Source organism: Myxocyprinus asiaticus, chromosome 45, assembly GCF_019703515.2.
Source record: "Myxocyprinus asiaticus isolate MX2 ecotype Aquarium Trade chromosome 45, UBuf_Myxa_2, whole genome shotgun sequence".
In the NCBI taxonomy this organism is placed as follows: domain Eukaryota; kingdom Metazoa; phylum Chordata; class Actinopteri; order Cypriniformes; family Catostomidae; genus Myxocyprinus; species Myxocyprinus asiaticus.
Window position 1 is genome coordinate 3,144,526 of NC_059388.1, and position 17,564 is coordinate 3,162,089.

At 40.0% G+C, this 17,564-nt stretch overlaps 1 protein-coding gene across 1 annotated transcript in view; it reads right to left on the minus strand.

Annotated features, from left to right (window-relative positions):
* Positions 1 to 595: 595 nt before the first annotated feature.
* Positions 596 to 17,564, minus strand: part of LOC127435336 (ceramide kinase-like) — a 50,290-nt gene continuing 33,321 nt past the window's right edge. The window contains exons 6-13 of the mRNA XM_051688752.1: positions 17,111 to 17,256; positions 14,315 to 14,389; positions 13,526 to 13,678; positions 13,328 to 13,433; positions 12,219 to 12,289; positions 10,409 to 10,614; positions 8,882 to 9,102; positions 596 to 3,324 (exon numbers count right to left, since the gene is read on the minus strand). Of these exons, the coding sequence (XP_051544712.1) occupies positions 3,237 to 3,324; positions 8,882 to 9,102; positions 10,409 to 10,614; positions 12,219 to 12,289; positions 13,328 to 13,433; positions 13,526 to 13,678; positions 14,315 to 14,389; positions 17,111 to 17,256 (1,066 nt within the window). The 3' untranslated portion in view covers positions 596 to 3,236. The remainder of the gene's footprint in view (positions 3,325 to 8,881; positions 9,103 to 10,408; positions 10,615 to 12,218; positions 12,290 to 13,327; positions 13,434 to 13,525; positions 13,679 to 14,314; positions 14,390 to 17,110; positions 17,257 to 17,564) is intronic.

The following is a 17,564-nucleotide window of genomic DNA, read 5'->3' on the forward strand; positions in this document are numbered from 1 at the left end:
TTTTCCAAATACACCCTCCGTCTTCCATTGGTCGAACAAACAGATACTCCCACCCAAACTTACACCATTGGTTGAGCCATTGACTACGTTTACATGGACACCAGAAAGCGGCTTATTGCGAGAAAGTGGCATATTGTGAGAAAGCAGCATTCCCGTTTACATGCACTATATAAGCATCGTACTCTTTACTCCCGTATACATGCTGCATGGTCAGTAAGCAGCTTTCTCCACAGCAACATAATTTCCCCATGACACTTGTGTAAATAACAAACATGGTATCTGATGAAGACTTCACTATTTTATTCTCTATTGCGGAATTGCACTTTAATAGTGGTGTTTCCTTCTAATGTAAAACTCTGGGATTCCCTCAATGTACGAGAGCATATATGTACACAAACATGAGGGACTGTGGATATTTTACAGTGGTGTTTATAAATGGGTATAGTTTATTGTGTCCTTTTCCCACTGTACTCCTAGAAATGTTTTGTTGACTTGTTGTTGGGCTCCATCCTATGACATTCACGATATATTTGAAGAAGGACCCAAGATGCAGTTTGAAAATGAAAGGTTTTTTATTGAAACAAAAAGCCAACAAAATACAAACAAATCTCTCATGAGGGAGAAATAAAAGATAAGACAAAAATAGAACTGAAAACAAACCGACTAGGAAAACTAAACCAAACTGGAAACAAAAACTCTCACTAGGGAGAAAAAACAAACAACAAGACAAAAGGAACTGAGAACAAACTGACTGGATAACAGGACAGGATACAAACAACATGACCGGAACTGGAGGCTGAACATAACACAACGATCTGACGGGGAAGACAAGACAAAAGAGAGAATATAAAGAGGAAGGGAAAATTGAACACAAGCAGCGTGACTCAGCGCATAAATACCAAACGATTATATTGTTATTTCAGATGTTTGTTTGATGTTATTCAGAATTTGGTTTACAGTTTAGGGGTTTGTAAGTAGACCTTTGAAACTTGTGATTGAGTAGGTCGTTTGATGTTTACAAAGAATGCACCTAATCTGGTGGTTCCTGTGAGAGACCTGGGAGGGTCATGCTCCTGATAGAATACAGTATTTTACTAAGTTCTTAAATCTTACTTGTGATTTGACTTTGCTGAAAGGGAATGAGACCGTTTTACCAGTTGCACTGAGACCTCTTGAATGATACCAAACATGTATGATCAGAAAGCCTTTTACATTACAGAACAGGATAAGTCATAACTTAGTTTTTGGTGACCCTAAAGTGACCTGAGGTGAGAGAGGGGACAGATGTGAGTGAGATTTGCGTTTTATGGTCCTTAATCAGTAGGGTGTGTTGTCTCAGGTGGAGATGCTCTTTTGTGTGAGAGTTTTATGATGTTGGCTCTCACAGAGCCTTTTGGGTATAGACATACTGGTGCCAGCCTTACAGAACCGACTGGATAATATGATACAAACAACACGACCGATACTGGAGACTGAACATACAGTAACACAAAGATCTGACAGGGAAGATAAAACAAAGGAGAGAATATAAAGAGGAAGGGAACACTGAACACAAGTGCTGCCAATAATCACAAGCAGCGCATATTAGTGCTGCCATGACAACGCTGATTGCGCTGCTGAGCAGCACCCATGGGAAACATGAGGGAAGGAGGAAAACAAAAGAACATGGACAATCTGAGAGAGAGGTGGAGGAAACTGTCACAATCCTGCCACATCACAAATTAAAACCAGACCAAAATGGCAAGATCATGACAGTTTGTTATATGGTCTGTTCCACACACATGCACACTCTTCAACCTGTTAGAATGCTGTTTATTTGGTTTCATAGCCACATAAGCAGCTTTTTCCAGGAGAAACCTAGGTGTGAACCTGCTTTCTCTTAATCCATTAAATGAAAGATGACCCGGACATTTCTTCATGAGATTCATGCATGGTGACATAACCCTTTCTTCCAGTCTATAAAGGATGTGAACAGTATTTTGCTTGCACAGTGACTATAGTTGTTCGCCTACACAGTTGCATCACTGCTACAGCTCAGAGAAACATTTTAAAAAATGCATACTAAAGCAGCTGATATGCACACCACTGAAAAGCAATTTCTCTTTGCCTTTCTCTGTCTATCATAGACTCATTTGTCCTTTGATACTGCAAGAACAATATGAAACTGAAGAAGAAATAAGACAATAGCATAGGAGCAACAAATACAAATACAAAATTCATTATAAAGAGTTGGGGAAATCTTGGGGGGCCATGACCCAGGAAGACAGCATAGACAAGAGTGCTACAGCATTTTCATTTACATTTGGACTGAATGCTGAAAACAGCCATAAAGACACACTGTCCATGCAGTGATATAGTGAAGCTCTCAGTGCTTGTAGTTTGGCTCACTAACGATACATTCAGATGTGTGAAATGTTATGAAAAGTGACCGTGTTAAGACTGTAAAAGACATATTATGATTACTCAAACATCTTTTTTTGGAACTAAATTCATAGTAAAAGGTCGCACCCACCATATCAGTAACAGTGAATAAGTGTTGTCCATAAAGTGATCAGATTGTTACTATTCATGGGAAAAATTCATTTGATGTAGGCTACAGAGGAATGCTACACATGATAACTTTTAAAGGAACCAAAAAATGCTCACCCTTATGTTCTTCCAAATTATATTTTTGAGTGAACTAACCCTTTAATACCAACAAAAGTTAAACACAAACAGTGTATTTGGTATACTGGTAAGTTTATCGCCTATCAAGTGCTTCAATTCTTGAAAGAACAAAGGTGCTACTTAGAGGAATGTTTTTATAACTAAAACGGTTTTCATGGTTACAGAGCTTAAACTCTGGGACTGAAATAACGCTACTCTCAAGACCAGCTTGACTGTGGAAGACAAATGCAGACTAATCAAAGCCTAAAAACTGCCACACACAGCAAGAGATTTCACCAGCAATGTTGAGGACTGTGAGGGGTGAAATGACAAAAAATAGCAACACTTACGTCTAGCTGAACAGCTAACCCTATCTTATCTGGATCAAATATGGTTTTTCAGTCTGTGTGGAGATTCTATGAAGATGCAAATCCCTCCAGCTCTGCACGTTTCCTCAACTAAAGACGTCTTCATGAGGAGTATCTGGGTATAAGAGTGACATTGTGCTGAGCCAAAAGCAACTCTTCCATTCAAAGATTGTAAATCCTTCATGATCAAACGGGAGGTTTCTCGAGTGAATTCATGAAGATCTATATTGCACAGAGCACGTACGGGTCTTCAAACACCGACTGCTCTTCGATTCCTCTCGCGAACAGTGTGATCAACTGGCATTGGACCCTGAGAGAGAGACAGAGCCAAAGAAAAAAGAGAAAGAAAAAGAGACGTCAGTCAAACAAAATGTGAGCCCTTCACTGGAACAAACAGAATGTTAAAAAACAGATTTTTACATTTTCTGAAGAAAATGGTGCTTGCCCTTGCAAAACATATGCTATGATGCTAGGGTGCTGTGGGTGGTTGCCAGGGCTTTGCTATGCAGTAAGGTGTTCAAAGGGGTTGTTAGCATATTGCTATGTGATCGCTAGGCTGTTTTGGGTGGTTTCTAGAGCGTTGCTATGTGGTTTCTAGAATGCTCTGAGTGGTTGTTAGGGTTTTGCTGTGTAGTTGCTAGGACATTCTTAGCATGCAAGCATGGGTGCTCTAAGTGATACCAAAGGTGTTCTGGGCTGCGTTTCCCAAAAGCATCGCAAGCTTAAGTTGATCGCAGAGACCACTGGCACCAATGGTTTCTACTATCTACTTAGGTTTTCGATACTTTTGGGAAACGCAGCCCTGGGTGGTTGCTAGGGTTATCCTAGGATGGTTGCCAGACCATTGCAATGTGGTTTCTACGGTGTACTGATTGGCTGCTAAGGTGTTCTGTGTGGTTTCTTAGGTAATGCTAGGATGGTTGCCAGGGCGTTGCTATGTGGTTTCTATAGTGTTATGAGTGTTGTTGGCACACTGCTGTGCAGTTGCTAGGGTGTTGCAGTTTGCAAGGGTGTTTTGGGTGGTTGCTTGAGCATATTATATGGTTTCTATGGTGTTTTAAGTGGTTTTAGCACACTTCTATGTGGTTGCAATATGTTGCAATGGCGTTGCAACTTGCAGTGGCATTCTGGGTGGTTGCTAGAGTGTTTTAGATGCTGCTAGGGTGATGCTATGATGGTTGCCAGGGTGTAGCTATGTGGCTTCAATAGTGTTCTGAGTGGTTGTTAGGGCATTGCAACTAGCAAGGCTGTTTTGGGTGGTTGCTAGGGTGATGCTAGGCTGGTTGCCAGAGCATTGCTATGTGGTTTCTGTGGTGTTTAAGAGTGGTTTTAGCACACTGCTATAGGGTGTTGCAACTTGCAAGAGTGTTCTGGGTGGTTGCTAGGGCATTGCAACTTGCAAGAGTGTTCTGGATGGTTGCCAGGTCATTGCTATGTGGTTTCTATGGTGTTCTGAGTGGTTGTTAGTGCACTGCTTGGGGATGCTAGGGCATAGCAACTTGCAAGAGCTGGGTGGTTCTGGGTGGTTGCTACGGTGTTTCAGATTATTGCTAGGTGGTTGCTTTCTGGCCCAAGTGAAAAAGGCAAACCCAAACTCTCTATGATATTCTGGTCACTAGATAAGATTGTAGTCCGTCATTTCAATGTAAATTTATTTAAAAAAGTTCTCTAATTTCTTCACTAGCCAGGTGAAAATCTTAAATCTAATCTCTAAGAAAAGTAATGACAAAGTAACCTCTCCTCAACAAGCCATATGATTTATGATGTATCATTGATGTCTGTAGCACAAATGGTATGTAACAAGTTAGGCCAAAAACATACTCAAGTATGCAGACACAAATGCTTGGCCAGCCTATTGCCTGTACACAGTAAATACTGTGCATGCTTGTGGTACTGTGATGGTAACAAACCTCAGTCCTCAAGGGGGCAGTAGAATCACTTTTAAATGCCTGTGCCATTAAACTGGACGTGTTGTTAACCATGTAGCAAGCTTTAACTAACACAGGAAGATTCTCTTCAAACTGTTGCTCTGAGAGTGATTGACCAGAAAGTTTTGCATGGTTGAGTTATGAAATCCACTTTGTCACATTTAAAAAAAACAATGATATTTGAAATTGAGCTTGTGTAGCTAGAAGCTTCTCATTCACCAACTTGTATAGCGTATATTTTGGGCCCACATGCTGAAGTTTGTTAAATCCCTAATGAGCAATAGTTTTAGTGATGCTTGACTTAGCAAACAAAACTAATGTGTTTATGTGCTGGCAAAAAAAGTGCAAGCCAGTTCTAGTAAGCAATAAATGGCATGTCGTGTTGAGTAGAAAGTTTTGTAGTAAAATCCATGTCCTGTTGGGAGGTTTGGGGGCCGTTTCCTCTAATTCCACTCAATACTCTGAGTTCAGCACTCAGGCAAGGCTTTTTTTTTTTTTAGCTGGGTTCTCATCATCAATTATCTCAACAGGCTATTTGCTTACTCATTCGAGAAACAATTACTGGAGCTGAAAATGGAATAAATGAATGAACTTCTATTTTAATTAAAGGAGGTGCCCCTTTTCCAGCAAGAAGGCCAGTAAATTAGGAGCATTTCATGGCTACACATTGTTGACACAGAACAATGGGGCATGAAGGAAATGATGCGTTCAGAAGAGCCATCACACCGCATCAAGAAAAAGAACAACTCGTTTCTCCACATCCACAATGAGGGAGTTTTAATAGAATCTATTCAGATGGATAACAGTCCATTTATTTAATGTTATAGTATTCTAGTGCATAGATTATACAAGCTTGTCCTAGAGATTCCTCAGCATATCAACTACAGCTAGCGCTGACGATCACATTAGTAAAGTTTGTTCTTTTAGCGTTATAGAAAAATAGTCTGTTTGAAATGTACAGGAGCTGCTAACGATTCACAAAACAGCTAAATGACGTGTTGACGTCTCTTAGACAGACGAGGAAGTCTCAGTTTGAGTGACAAATAATGTCCACAGGTTTTAATTACTGACAATTAACATTTGGATTAGGTTTGAGGTAATTAGTATATCAACACTAAATTGGTGCACATTAATACACAGAGCTGTATGTCCTGACTCTTAGTCTTAGGTCATGTCTTAGTGCACATGCTTCAAACGTGTTTGTATTTGCTCACAGTCAAAAGAATATACTTTAAAAAGCTGATCGCTTGACCATGTGTAAGACAATCAGGCAAGCGGAAAAACTAAGTTTACCCGAGCCTTCAGGGGCATTTGTCTTGGCCCAGGTGGCATGTCCTAGCCTACTTGGGGTGTCCTGGGCTACTGGGTGTGTCCTGACTTAGAGGCATCTGTCCAGAATCACAGGGTGTGTCCTGGTCTACTAGGTGTGTCCTAACCCAGAGGACGTGTCCTTGGGTACTAGATGTGTCTTGACCTAGGGGGCGTGTCATGGTCTACCGGGTGTGTCCTAACCCAGGGTACTTGTCCTGGGCTACTGGGTGTGTCCTGTCTCTGGGGCACACGGGACTGTTGGGCCTCATGTATTCAGATAGAAGACAAAGGCAGGCCTAACACAGTCGTAAAAACATAACTTAAGCCCCCACCTTCTAAGTCGTAAATCTTACTGATAAAAATCGCGCCAAAATCAAACAAAGGGAGTCCAAAACAGACTACAGATCCATGAAGCCTTGCCCTCTAAAGGATCGAGCTCTCAACTCCTATTGGATGAGGCACACAACAGAACGTCCCTCAAACATGACATCATCAGGACTTCAAATAATTCTGAAATGCTTCCAAAGTGGCTTCCAGCGACTTAGTTCACCAAATACGGACGTAGCTTTTTGCTGCTCTCCGGTGCAGCCTCGTGGCATAAGGAAGTAATGTCCGACTTGAAACTGTAGCCATACAATCTCCATCTCGCTGGACGAGTTGAGATTACTCTGTGTTCAACCAAACACTCTAACGGATCCGAAGGAGACCGCCGAGCAATTCGCATCTTCATCCGTTGGCCTACAGAAGTGAAGAGATTAAAGATTTCTCTTCCATCTTCAATCAAGTCGACATTTCTGAGTTCTCCGCCAGACCGCCGAGAATCAACAGCCGTACCGCCCTCTGAGAATCAACAGCCGTACCGGCCGCCGACAATCAACAGCCGTACCGCCCGCCGACAGCGCGAGGAAACGACCTCTCGTCATCACACGAGCCTCAAGGAACCGGGTCAAAGTTAAAGGACGGAGGAAAACACATTCTACCTGTGTCCTCATGCGATTCAAGTAAGAGGTTATGTCTGGGCAGAGATAGAATATTATAGCGTGTTATTCTTGTGTTTCAAGGTTTTTGCTTGTATAGTTTACGGACCGCCATGTCCGCTCATTATTAATACTCAGGGTATTAATTATCACAAATTTGTTTTGCTGTATTGTGGTCCAACCAAATTGGACTGTTGTGCATTTTCGCCATCGCGGGTGAGACAGCAACTGAGTTCATCCATTAAAGAGTCAAATAACAAGGGACTTTTACGAGCCCCGTTCGTAAAACCGCGTCTCTGAGTGATGAACACGGCTGCTTTATCTCCAGCTATCGCGAAATCAGCTTTCGGGCTGTCACTTAATAATCTCTCTCTCTCTCTCTCTCTCTCTCTCTCAATAACCACACTGACACACACACACCTAATGTGTTATAGGATTATTTTTATTTCCATATCTAATCATATCACTGTTTAGTTTGTAGTTGTAAGTCGGAAGTTTATTGACTGCATTGTATTAATTATTAATTGATATTACTGCATAAATAAACTTTGTTTATATTACAAAGAGAAGTGTTTTGGTTTGTTTTGCATACACCTGTGTCATGCTGACGGGATGTCAGTGCTCGGATTCAAACCTTCATTCATTGTTTTTTTTCCCGAAAATCGATATTCTTCGGATGTCGATTTTCCTAAGAAAACAATCTAATATTGAGACTGTTTTAATATTCGGTTATTAGTCCCTGATTTCAGGGTGGTGCCCCGTCAATGTTAATCCTTATTAATATTCCATTGATTTTTGATAATTGATAATTATCTTTGATTGAATTTGAATGATCAATAAGCTAGTGTTAATTTTAATTAATGTTTCATCGACGTTAACAATTAACGATTATCTTTGATAACTGTTGATTTAAAGGATTAAAAAAAGCTAACATTGATTCTCATCAATGTTCTATTGATTTTAATAATTAATAATTATCTTTGATAATTATTAATTATTGCTAATAACCAAACTTGCCCCTAAACGTAGCGCACTACATTTACTGGAGTCCCATATGAGGTTTTAATGAGTTAGATTCAATTAATTAATTTAAATATTGATTAATACAACTACAGATTAATTAAAACTACAGAAATAATTACCAATTATTTCTGATAGTAACACTGATCTAAACAACCAGTAAAGCCCTACAGGACAGATAAGCATTTACACCTCAAATGCAATGTGGTCACATGGTTTTTGACCACATTTGTATGTGGTTTTTGTGATCCGATCACAAAACGTTTTAGACCCTGTTTAGACCTGTATTTAGTGCTGACCACATGTGATCAGATCACCAGAAACGCATCTTAATACCAGGTGTAAACAGGGTCTCAGAGGCATCTGTCCTGATTAATGCCCTGGTCTGCTGGGTGTGTCTTGACCTAGGGGATGTGTCCTGGCTTAGTGTCCTGACCTGACCTAGGGGGCATGTCCTGGTCTGCTGGGTCTGTCCTGACCCAAAGGGGCATGTCCTTGTCCAGTGGGTGTGTTTTGACTCAGGGGCTGTGTCCTGGTCTATTGGGTACATCCTGACCCAAGAGGCGTGTCCTTGTTTACTGGGTGTGTCTTGACCCAGTGGCTGTGTCCCGATCCAGGGGCTATGTCCTACCTGACTTGAATAGCAGTGTGTGGAAGGATCTCTCCATCACAGTTCCAGTTGCTCTGGGCCGGCATGCAGCCGCAGGCTCTATGTTCCCTGCAGATTTGACTGAGGAAGTGCTTGCCTCCCGCTCCGCTCTCTCTCAAGTCCACCTCTGAATCACACTCCTGATATCTGGGTGTGAAGCGGAACTGTCTGTCCCGATACACCTCCACAAAAGAGTGATCAAACTGTATAAAGAGACAGCAAAGAACAACAGTTATGCTAATTCAATCCCATTTCAAATCTCCAATCTCTGACAATGATTCAATGAATGCAACGACGACAACTTAAATTTAGTTTTTTAAACTAAATGATTCTTTTTTGGGGGGGGGGCGGGGGGTGATTTTCTCCGCTTTTCCCCCCAATTTGGCATGACCAATTCCCAATGCGCTCTAGGTCCTCGTGGTGGCATAATGACTCGCCTCAATCTGGGTGGCGGAGGACAAATCTCAATTGCCTCCGCTTCTGAGACAGTCAATCTGCGCATTTTAGCACGTGGCTTGTTGAACGCGTTACCACGGAGACCTAGTGCGTGTGGAGGCTCATGCTATTCTCCGCGGCATTCATGCACAACTCACCACGTGCCCAGCTTGACTCTACCCACCCTAGCAACCGGGGCAATTGGTTGATTAGGAAGCCTGGCTGGAGTCACTCAGCACACCCTCAATCCGGGTTGCGGAGGATGAATCACAGCATGCCCTAGATTCGAATTTGCCACTCCAGGTGTGGTAGTCAGCATCTTTACTTGCTGAGCTACCCAGGCCCCCAAAATGATTCTTATTAAATAATGTGATGCGGGGGCCTGGGTAGCTCAGCAAGTAAAGGCGCTGACTACCACACCTGGAGTAGCAAGTTCGAATCCAGGGCATGCTGAGATTCATCATCCGCCACCCAGATTGAGGCGAGTCACTACGAGGACTTAGAGCACATTGGGAATTGGGCATTCCAAATTGGGAAGAAAAGGGGAGAAAATCCAAAAAAATTTAAAATAAAATAATAATAATAATAATAATAATAATGTGATGCATCATAAGATGCACCATGTTTTGGTTTGATTTGATTTTTTTTTGTGATTTTTTTTTTTTTTGTCCAAATCATAATTTTGGGGATCTGGATTTAGTAAATTTTTACTACTGAAAATAGGTCAAGAATTGTGTTCTGAACACCAAGTACTTTCATTGTCAGAAGCACTGTCAATGCATTGTTACACCCCATGTATCCTGAACACTCCCCAAGTCTGCCAAACAGTAAGCCCTGTCCCCAAATCTTGTTATTAGTTGAGCTAATGTTGCTTTGTTGGGCTGGTTAAGATGTTGCAACACTACTTCAATTTCTTGGGGAAAATGACCTACAGTAAGTTTTAGCTGTCTCTGCATATTAAACTGGGATGGGAAAAAGTATTTGAACATTGAACAAACTTTAACCAAAAAAAAAAATAAATAAATAAAAGATTCATCATAATACATGTGATTTCTGCACAGATAAGTCAGGAACCTGATCATTTTTATTGGTGTGGCACAGCAGGTGATGCAGGAAGTCGAGGCGAGAGCACTTCCTGACGAGGATGAGGTCAGTGGTTCCATCTGCTAGGTGCGCTGATGGCGACAGGCCTTTAGGACTGCGAGGACACGCACAACTCATGGTGGCAGCGTTAATAGCCAAGAACTTTCTCCTGATAACTGTCAACACGTCCTGACGTTCTGAAATACAAGTTTACTCATTAATTTAATCAATCTGCAGTGTCAGTGTTAGCAACCTTGAGAATTTATTGAAGTCAACATAAAATGACATTCGCAATCCATTTCACTTTCGTAATGTCGTACAGTTCAGAGGGAAACAGAATATTTAAAGAAAACAATGTAGGACGGGACTTGATTTAGTCCATCAGGAATTTATTGGATGGTGAAAAGTGTGTGTTCCATACCAGAATGGACTCTTTTTACAGATTGTTGCCTTATTTAGTAGTGTAATTCAATAAAAATTATTTAGTGTAAGTTACTCGTGTTATCATATCCTAGCATTAATAAAAAAAAAAAAAAAGTCAAAACTGCTGTGATGGGGTTTCAAATACAGCTGCTAGGGTACTAATTCATCTCTTTCTATTCTCTCCTCTTTTGGAAGGTTCTGGAAATGTAATAGTGGGGCAAATGAGAATGTAAAAATTATATTTGCTATGGAAATGTTTTTGTTCTATGAAAAGCGTTAAGGAACTCACAGCACCTTTTAAGAGGTTCAAAAAACAGTTCATACTGTATGTGCATATGCCACAAAAATCCAAATAGAAAAAGTGTATACAAAAAGCCTTGCATAGTGTATGTCCCTTTTTTACAACAATAAAATGCAGGCTTTTTGCATATAAATGTTTTTATTGTGCATAATCCAGGGTCCCCACATGTTTTTTGACCAATGAATGTCCATGACTTTTCCAGTTGTTTGTAATTACTGGATAATAATTTTTTTAAATAATAAAAATGTACATTAATTTGTGAATTGTTACAGGTAATTTACAGAAAACAAAAAGAAAAAAAAAACATTAGCTCACAAATTGAGCATCACTATGGCTTGCAAGCAAGTTTTACTTTACATAAGAGCAATTTCTAGCCAAAGAATTAGATTAGAGCAGAGCATAACTAGAAAAATTTATATTCAATAATTACATTTACGTTACTTTACATTACTAGGTTTTATACATTTCCATTACTTTTTTTCCAGGTTTTCCATGACTATGGTAACCATCATAATCAGATGTCCTATATTTTCATTTAATAAATTGATCTCCCTCCAAAATGAAGAGAAAAAGTCCAAAAAGCTCAGTTCATTGTAACTTCCTTTGCATATTCTAGCTGCAACACTCTTTCACTGATAAAGAGCCCTTAACTCTCTTTTCCTATTCACATTATTCTTTCTCTATATTCTTCCCACAAGACAAATCATCATGCACAAATGCCAATTTGGGACTGTAAGGGCAGAGAGTATGTCTCTGTAAACAGCACTTATCAGTGCGCACAGTAAACACACAGAATGCCGGGTAACGGAGGTGCCAGTTGTTTGGAGGCTGCTGAGTGTCAGTATAATATGCTGGTGTTTAAATGATCAGCCGAGCGGCAGCTTGAACCATTTGGCCTAATGTTCACAAACAGTGTGCCAGTCGAGCCGACAGATGGGGGCATTACAAATCATGGCAGGAAATGCACTTTGTTGACCTGTACTGTGGGTGGGCACATTTACAACTGAGCAGATATGAGGCTTGCTGTCAAAGTCGGTTAAACACTGGCAAACACAATATTCCTAAATGTGTCCTCACCAGCATCAGAAACACTGTCTTCATCTTTGCTGACCAGCTTATCAGACGAAGACTGTTGACAGATAGTACACCTGCAAACCGAGAGGAAACATGTTAACATCAGAGCTGGTTGAAGAAATTAAATCTTGATATTTTCTCTATATTTTTTATATCTCGATTAGCCATTTGATATATTGCTTGACATCTATGTACTTGCTTCTAAAATGGCTTAAAAGGGAGAACAAAATGCCATTGTATCCAAGTAGACAAATAAATAAATAAATAAAAACATCTGAAATGATTATAATAGAGTTAAACTCTATTTAAAATAATTATGACATGTTTTCTGCACTGTTTTTTTACTTAAAGGGATAGTTCACCCATTTATTCACTCTCATGCCATACCAGATGTGAATGCCTTTCTTTGTTCTGCAGAACACAAACAAAGATTTTTAGGAGAATATCTCCGCTCTGTAGGTCCACGCAATACAAGTGAATGGTGATTAGGCCTTTGAAGCTCCTTAAAAGAGATCAAGTCAGAATAAAAATAATCTATACGACACCAGTGGTTTAATCAATGTCTTCTGAAGCGATCCAGTTGGTTTTGGGTGAGAACAGACCAAAATGTACATCTTGTCATTGCAGTCACTAGGAAAAATCATGCTTTCAAGCTCAATTACACTTCCTATTGCTTGACGCAAGCGTAGAGCGCTTGATGGCGCTGTAGGTAGTGTAATCGAGCTTGAAATCATGATCACCAAGGAGACTGTTGTCAAGATGAACAGTGAAAAAGGAGTTACATTTTGGTCTGTTCTCACTCAAAACCAACTGGATCGCTTCAGAATACATCTGAAAGTGGAGATTTATATTTCTCATCCACACTTATCATGTCACTTTTGAAGTTATTGATTTAACCACTGGAGTCTTATGGATTACTTTTTTGCTAGTTTTATCCACTTTTTGGAACTTCAGATTTCTGCTCACCATTCACTTGAGATGTTCTTCTTAAAATGTTTTAGTTTCGCAGAAGAAAGTCATGCACATCTGGGGTTGCATGAGGGTGAGTAAATAATGAGAAAATTTTCATTTTTGGATGAACTATCCCTTTAATAAAAAAGCACCAAACTTACCCAGATCGGCATTGGATTTTGTCTCGAGGAGTTCCCAAGTTCTCTTCAGCAAGTAAGAAAGACACGGTTCCCTCATAGTAGCGATGTGACAGAAATGTTTTAACACCTGCAACAAAGTCATTTCCATTAAAACAGCTGACAGATAAAAACAATTGTCCGTTTAAGTAAATGGATCACCTGAGATATGTTCCTGCATACCTGAGATATCGTAGCGGGCTGGGCCCATCCAGCGCTTCCTCTCGCTGTCTGTCAGCATGTCTCCGTAGAAGCCGTAACCTAGCAGAGACACGGAGTAACGCAGGAAGTTGTCGTCACTGTGCACTGAGCAAACATCCATCGGCTGAGAATCACCTGCAGAAAATGACAGGATGGATTTTAGGAGAAACAGTGACGGCACATCTGAGGACATCCTTCTCTACAATATTTTTCCCTTCCTGGTGTAATGCTTACAGTAAGCATTAAGTCACCCGAGGCTGAGTTACTGTGATTTTCCATGTTGTCTAAACTGTCAAGAACATGCCCGGATCACATTTCACCGCAAAATCAAGATTTTTTTTTGCATTGTGACATTCATGACAATGAAACACACATCCCACTTTATTTTCATTACCGTAATAAGTAATAAAAATTTATCATTTAAATTGTGAAGTATGTATATATCATTGTAGTATTTGCTGCACTCTGTTTTATTTATGCTGATTAAAAAACTATTAATTACAGTAATGGAAATCTAGTGAGAATTGCTATTGAGAATAAGGAGAATTACACAAAAACTCAAAGTTTTGGAGAAAAATACGCTCTGCTGTCAAGAAAATAATGTCACAATGAAGAAAACAAAACAAAACCTTGTTGGTCCTAAAATGGTGAAATATGGAAATATTTTTTTAGATTCACATGTTTAGATCTGATATACACCAGTTTCTCATGAAACTGACACACGCACATTGCTATGTGTATTATACTGCAGATTTTGAGATGACCACTTACCCACAACTATGTGCAGTGCAGAGGTCACAGGGTCATTGGAGCCCACTGTGGCGTAGCAGACACAGTCAGTGGAACCTGTTTCAGAAATGCATTTCATGCATCACGGGTTAAGAACAGGCCTAAATCCATATCTCACAATTTACACTGAAGGTTAACGTATGAAAATATGAAATGAAATCCTTCTTTCATTTTCAATTTAAGTGGCGTATGGGGGCTGCAACAATCTAACCTTCAGTTGTGAAGTTAACCAAACATCAGATGCCAATAGAGTTTGGGTCCGTTCAATCTGTGTGATATAAGAACGTTTTTCAATCTTTTCTACACAAAATAAAATGATTTAAGCTGTAGCATGGCAGGGCAGTGCTCTATTGAGAGATGAGCTTTCAGATAAGTTATCTCTTATATGTTGTCTCAAATTGTTTATATAACTGCAGTGAGGTTGGAGGTTTTAAAACAGACAAATGTGCTGGACTGATTATTTTCAATATTATTACCATAAAGAAGAAAAAGACATGGCAAGGTGTTTGAGGTTTGGAGTCGTTATATATATATATATATATATATATGGTAAAGACATCTTAAGAGCAATATAGACAAGACTAACTTTGCTGCTTGTCTTATTGTGGTGATACCATGGTACATTGATTTTAAATGGTAATTCCATAGTATTTTGAAATATACCATAGTACTGAATGATTACAATATTAATATACTGTACATGGTATTTACATGGTATTTCAAAGAATGCCATGGTATATCATAGTACATGTAAAAAAATAAATAAATTAATTTAAAAAAAAAAAAACGGTATTACTATTAGAGTATTTTCAAACGTTAACATGGCATTACCATAGTACATGTGCAAAAAAACATGGTATTACCATAGTACATGTGCAAAAAACATGGTACATGTCCAAAAAACATGGTATTACCATAGTACATGTGCAAAAAACATAGTAAGAGTCGAAAAAACAAAACATGGTATTACCATGATACATGTTCAAAAAGCATGGTATTATGGTACATATCCCCCCCAAAAAAAAAAAAAAAAACACAGTATTACCATAGTACATGTGCAAAAACATTCTTTCGAGTCGAAAACAACATGGTATTCAGAATCAGCTCTACTGCCAAGTACGCTTACACATACAAGGAATTTGTCTTGGTGACAGGAGCTTCCCGTGTACAATAATACAAAACCAGCAGCAAGACATAGATAATAATAAAAAATAAAAAATAATTATACACATACGTACATACACACACACACATACATACATACACATACGTAGTGCAAATCTAATACAAATCTGTTATGTACAGTGCAAATGTTTTTTTTTTTTTGGTTTTTTTTTTTGGTTTTTTTTAGAGGAATGAAATGGCAGAAGAGGTTGGATAAATCTAAAAACGACTAAACTGTGTATTGCACATAGTTATTGCTCAAAGGGGCAGTTTTAACTGTTCATGAGATGGATAGCCTGAGGGAAAAAACTGTTCCTGTGCCTGACGGTTCTGGTGCTCAGAGCTCTGAAGCGTCGGCCAGAAGGCAAAGGTTCAAAAATGTAATGGGCAGGGTGAGTGGGGTCCCTTTTTCCTCACTCTGGAAGTGTATAGTTCTTGAAGGGGGGGGCGGGGGGGCAGGGGGCAACCAATAATCCTCTCAGCAGTCTGAACTGTCCTTTGTAGTCTTCTGATGTCTGATTTCATAGCTGAACCAAACAGGACAGTTATTGGAATGCAGAGGACAGACTCATTGACTGCTGAGTAGAACTGTATCAGCAGCACCTGTGGCAGGTTGAACTTCCTCAGCTGGCGAAGGAAGTACAACCTCTGCTGAGCCTTTTTCACAATGAAGTCTCCCACTTCAGGTCCTGTGAGATGGTAGTGCCCAGGAACCTGAATGACTCCACTGCTGCCACAGTGCTGTTTAGAATGGTGAGGGGGGTCAGTGTTGGGGTGTTCCTCCTAAAGTCTACAATCATCTCCACCATTCTGGGCGTGTTCAGCTCAAGGTTGTTTTGACTGCACCAGACAGCCAGCTGTTCAACCTCCCTTCTGTATACAGACTCATCGTCATCTCGGATGAGGCCGATGACAGTGGTGTCGTCTGCAAACTTCAGGAGCTTGACAGAGGGGTCCTTGGCGATGCAGTCATTGGTGTAGAGGAAGAAGAATAGTGGGGAGAGCACACATCCCTGGGGGGCACCAGTGCTGATTGTACAGGTGCTGGAAGTCACAAGCTGCTGCCTGTCCGTCAGAAAGCTGGTAATCCACTGACAGATAGACATGGGAACAGAGAGCTGGTGTAATTTATTCTGGAGTATAGCTGGGATGATGGTGTTGAAAGTCGAACTGAAGTTAATAAGACAAAAAATACAAAATAAAGAATATATATATATTTATTTTTTTGTCTTATTGTGTATTTCTATATATATTTATATTTTCTATTTGCTTTTTATTTTTATTCTATTTTTTTATCTCCGTGTTGTTGTTGTATTGTTTGTGCACTGGAAGCTTCTGTCACCAAGACAAATTCCTTGCATGTCTAAGCATACTTGGCAATAAAGCTCATTCTGATTCTGATGCTGTCTTGGAAGGCAGCTTACTACATTTTGGAACAGAGCTAAAATATCCTGTGATCATCCTCTAGTATAGAGCTGCGCTCTGTAATGGAGTCGTAAGAGATGGATGCTTCAGGGCACACAGGCCCACTGCCAAAGGAACGATGTGCAACAAAAGGAATGCAATCTGTACTGAAGAACACAGACTAAGGATTTGTGACTGTAGTCGACTAACCTGCAAGAATAATGCCGATGCGAAGTCCACACGGAACAAGGGTCTCTTCTGAGGAGTTCTCATCCACACCTGTGTCCCGCTGCGTACGGGAGACGACGCCATGCATGATCTCGCTGAACATGCCGTCTCCTCCAACACACACCACACTGCAGAAAAATACATAACACTGATCACTTCACTGTAACGATTGGCAACACATACGATTCTACACATACAGCCCATGCCGCATATTTAATGTCATTTTTTCATTTGTCGAAATGCTAGAAAATCAGCTACGACATTTTCCTTAAGGGGTATTACACTGATGCGATTTGCAGTGAAAAAGCAACTGGAAGTCATTCATTTTCAAAAAGTTGTCGATTTGAGGTGACATGAGCAACAGATCATTAGTACCACTGCAAAATTGAGTTCAGCAAATGATGCAGCAACGCAATCCGACTACTACCAATGGTAG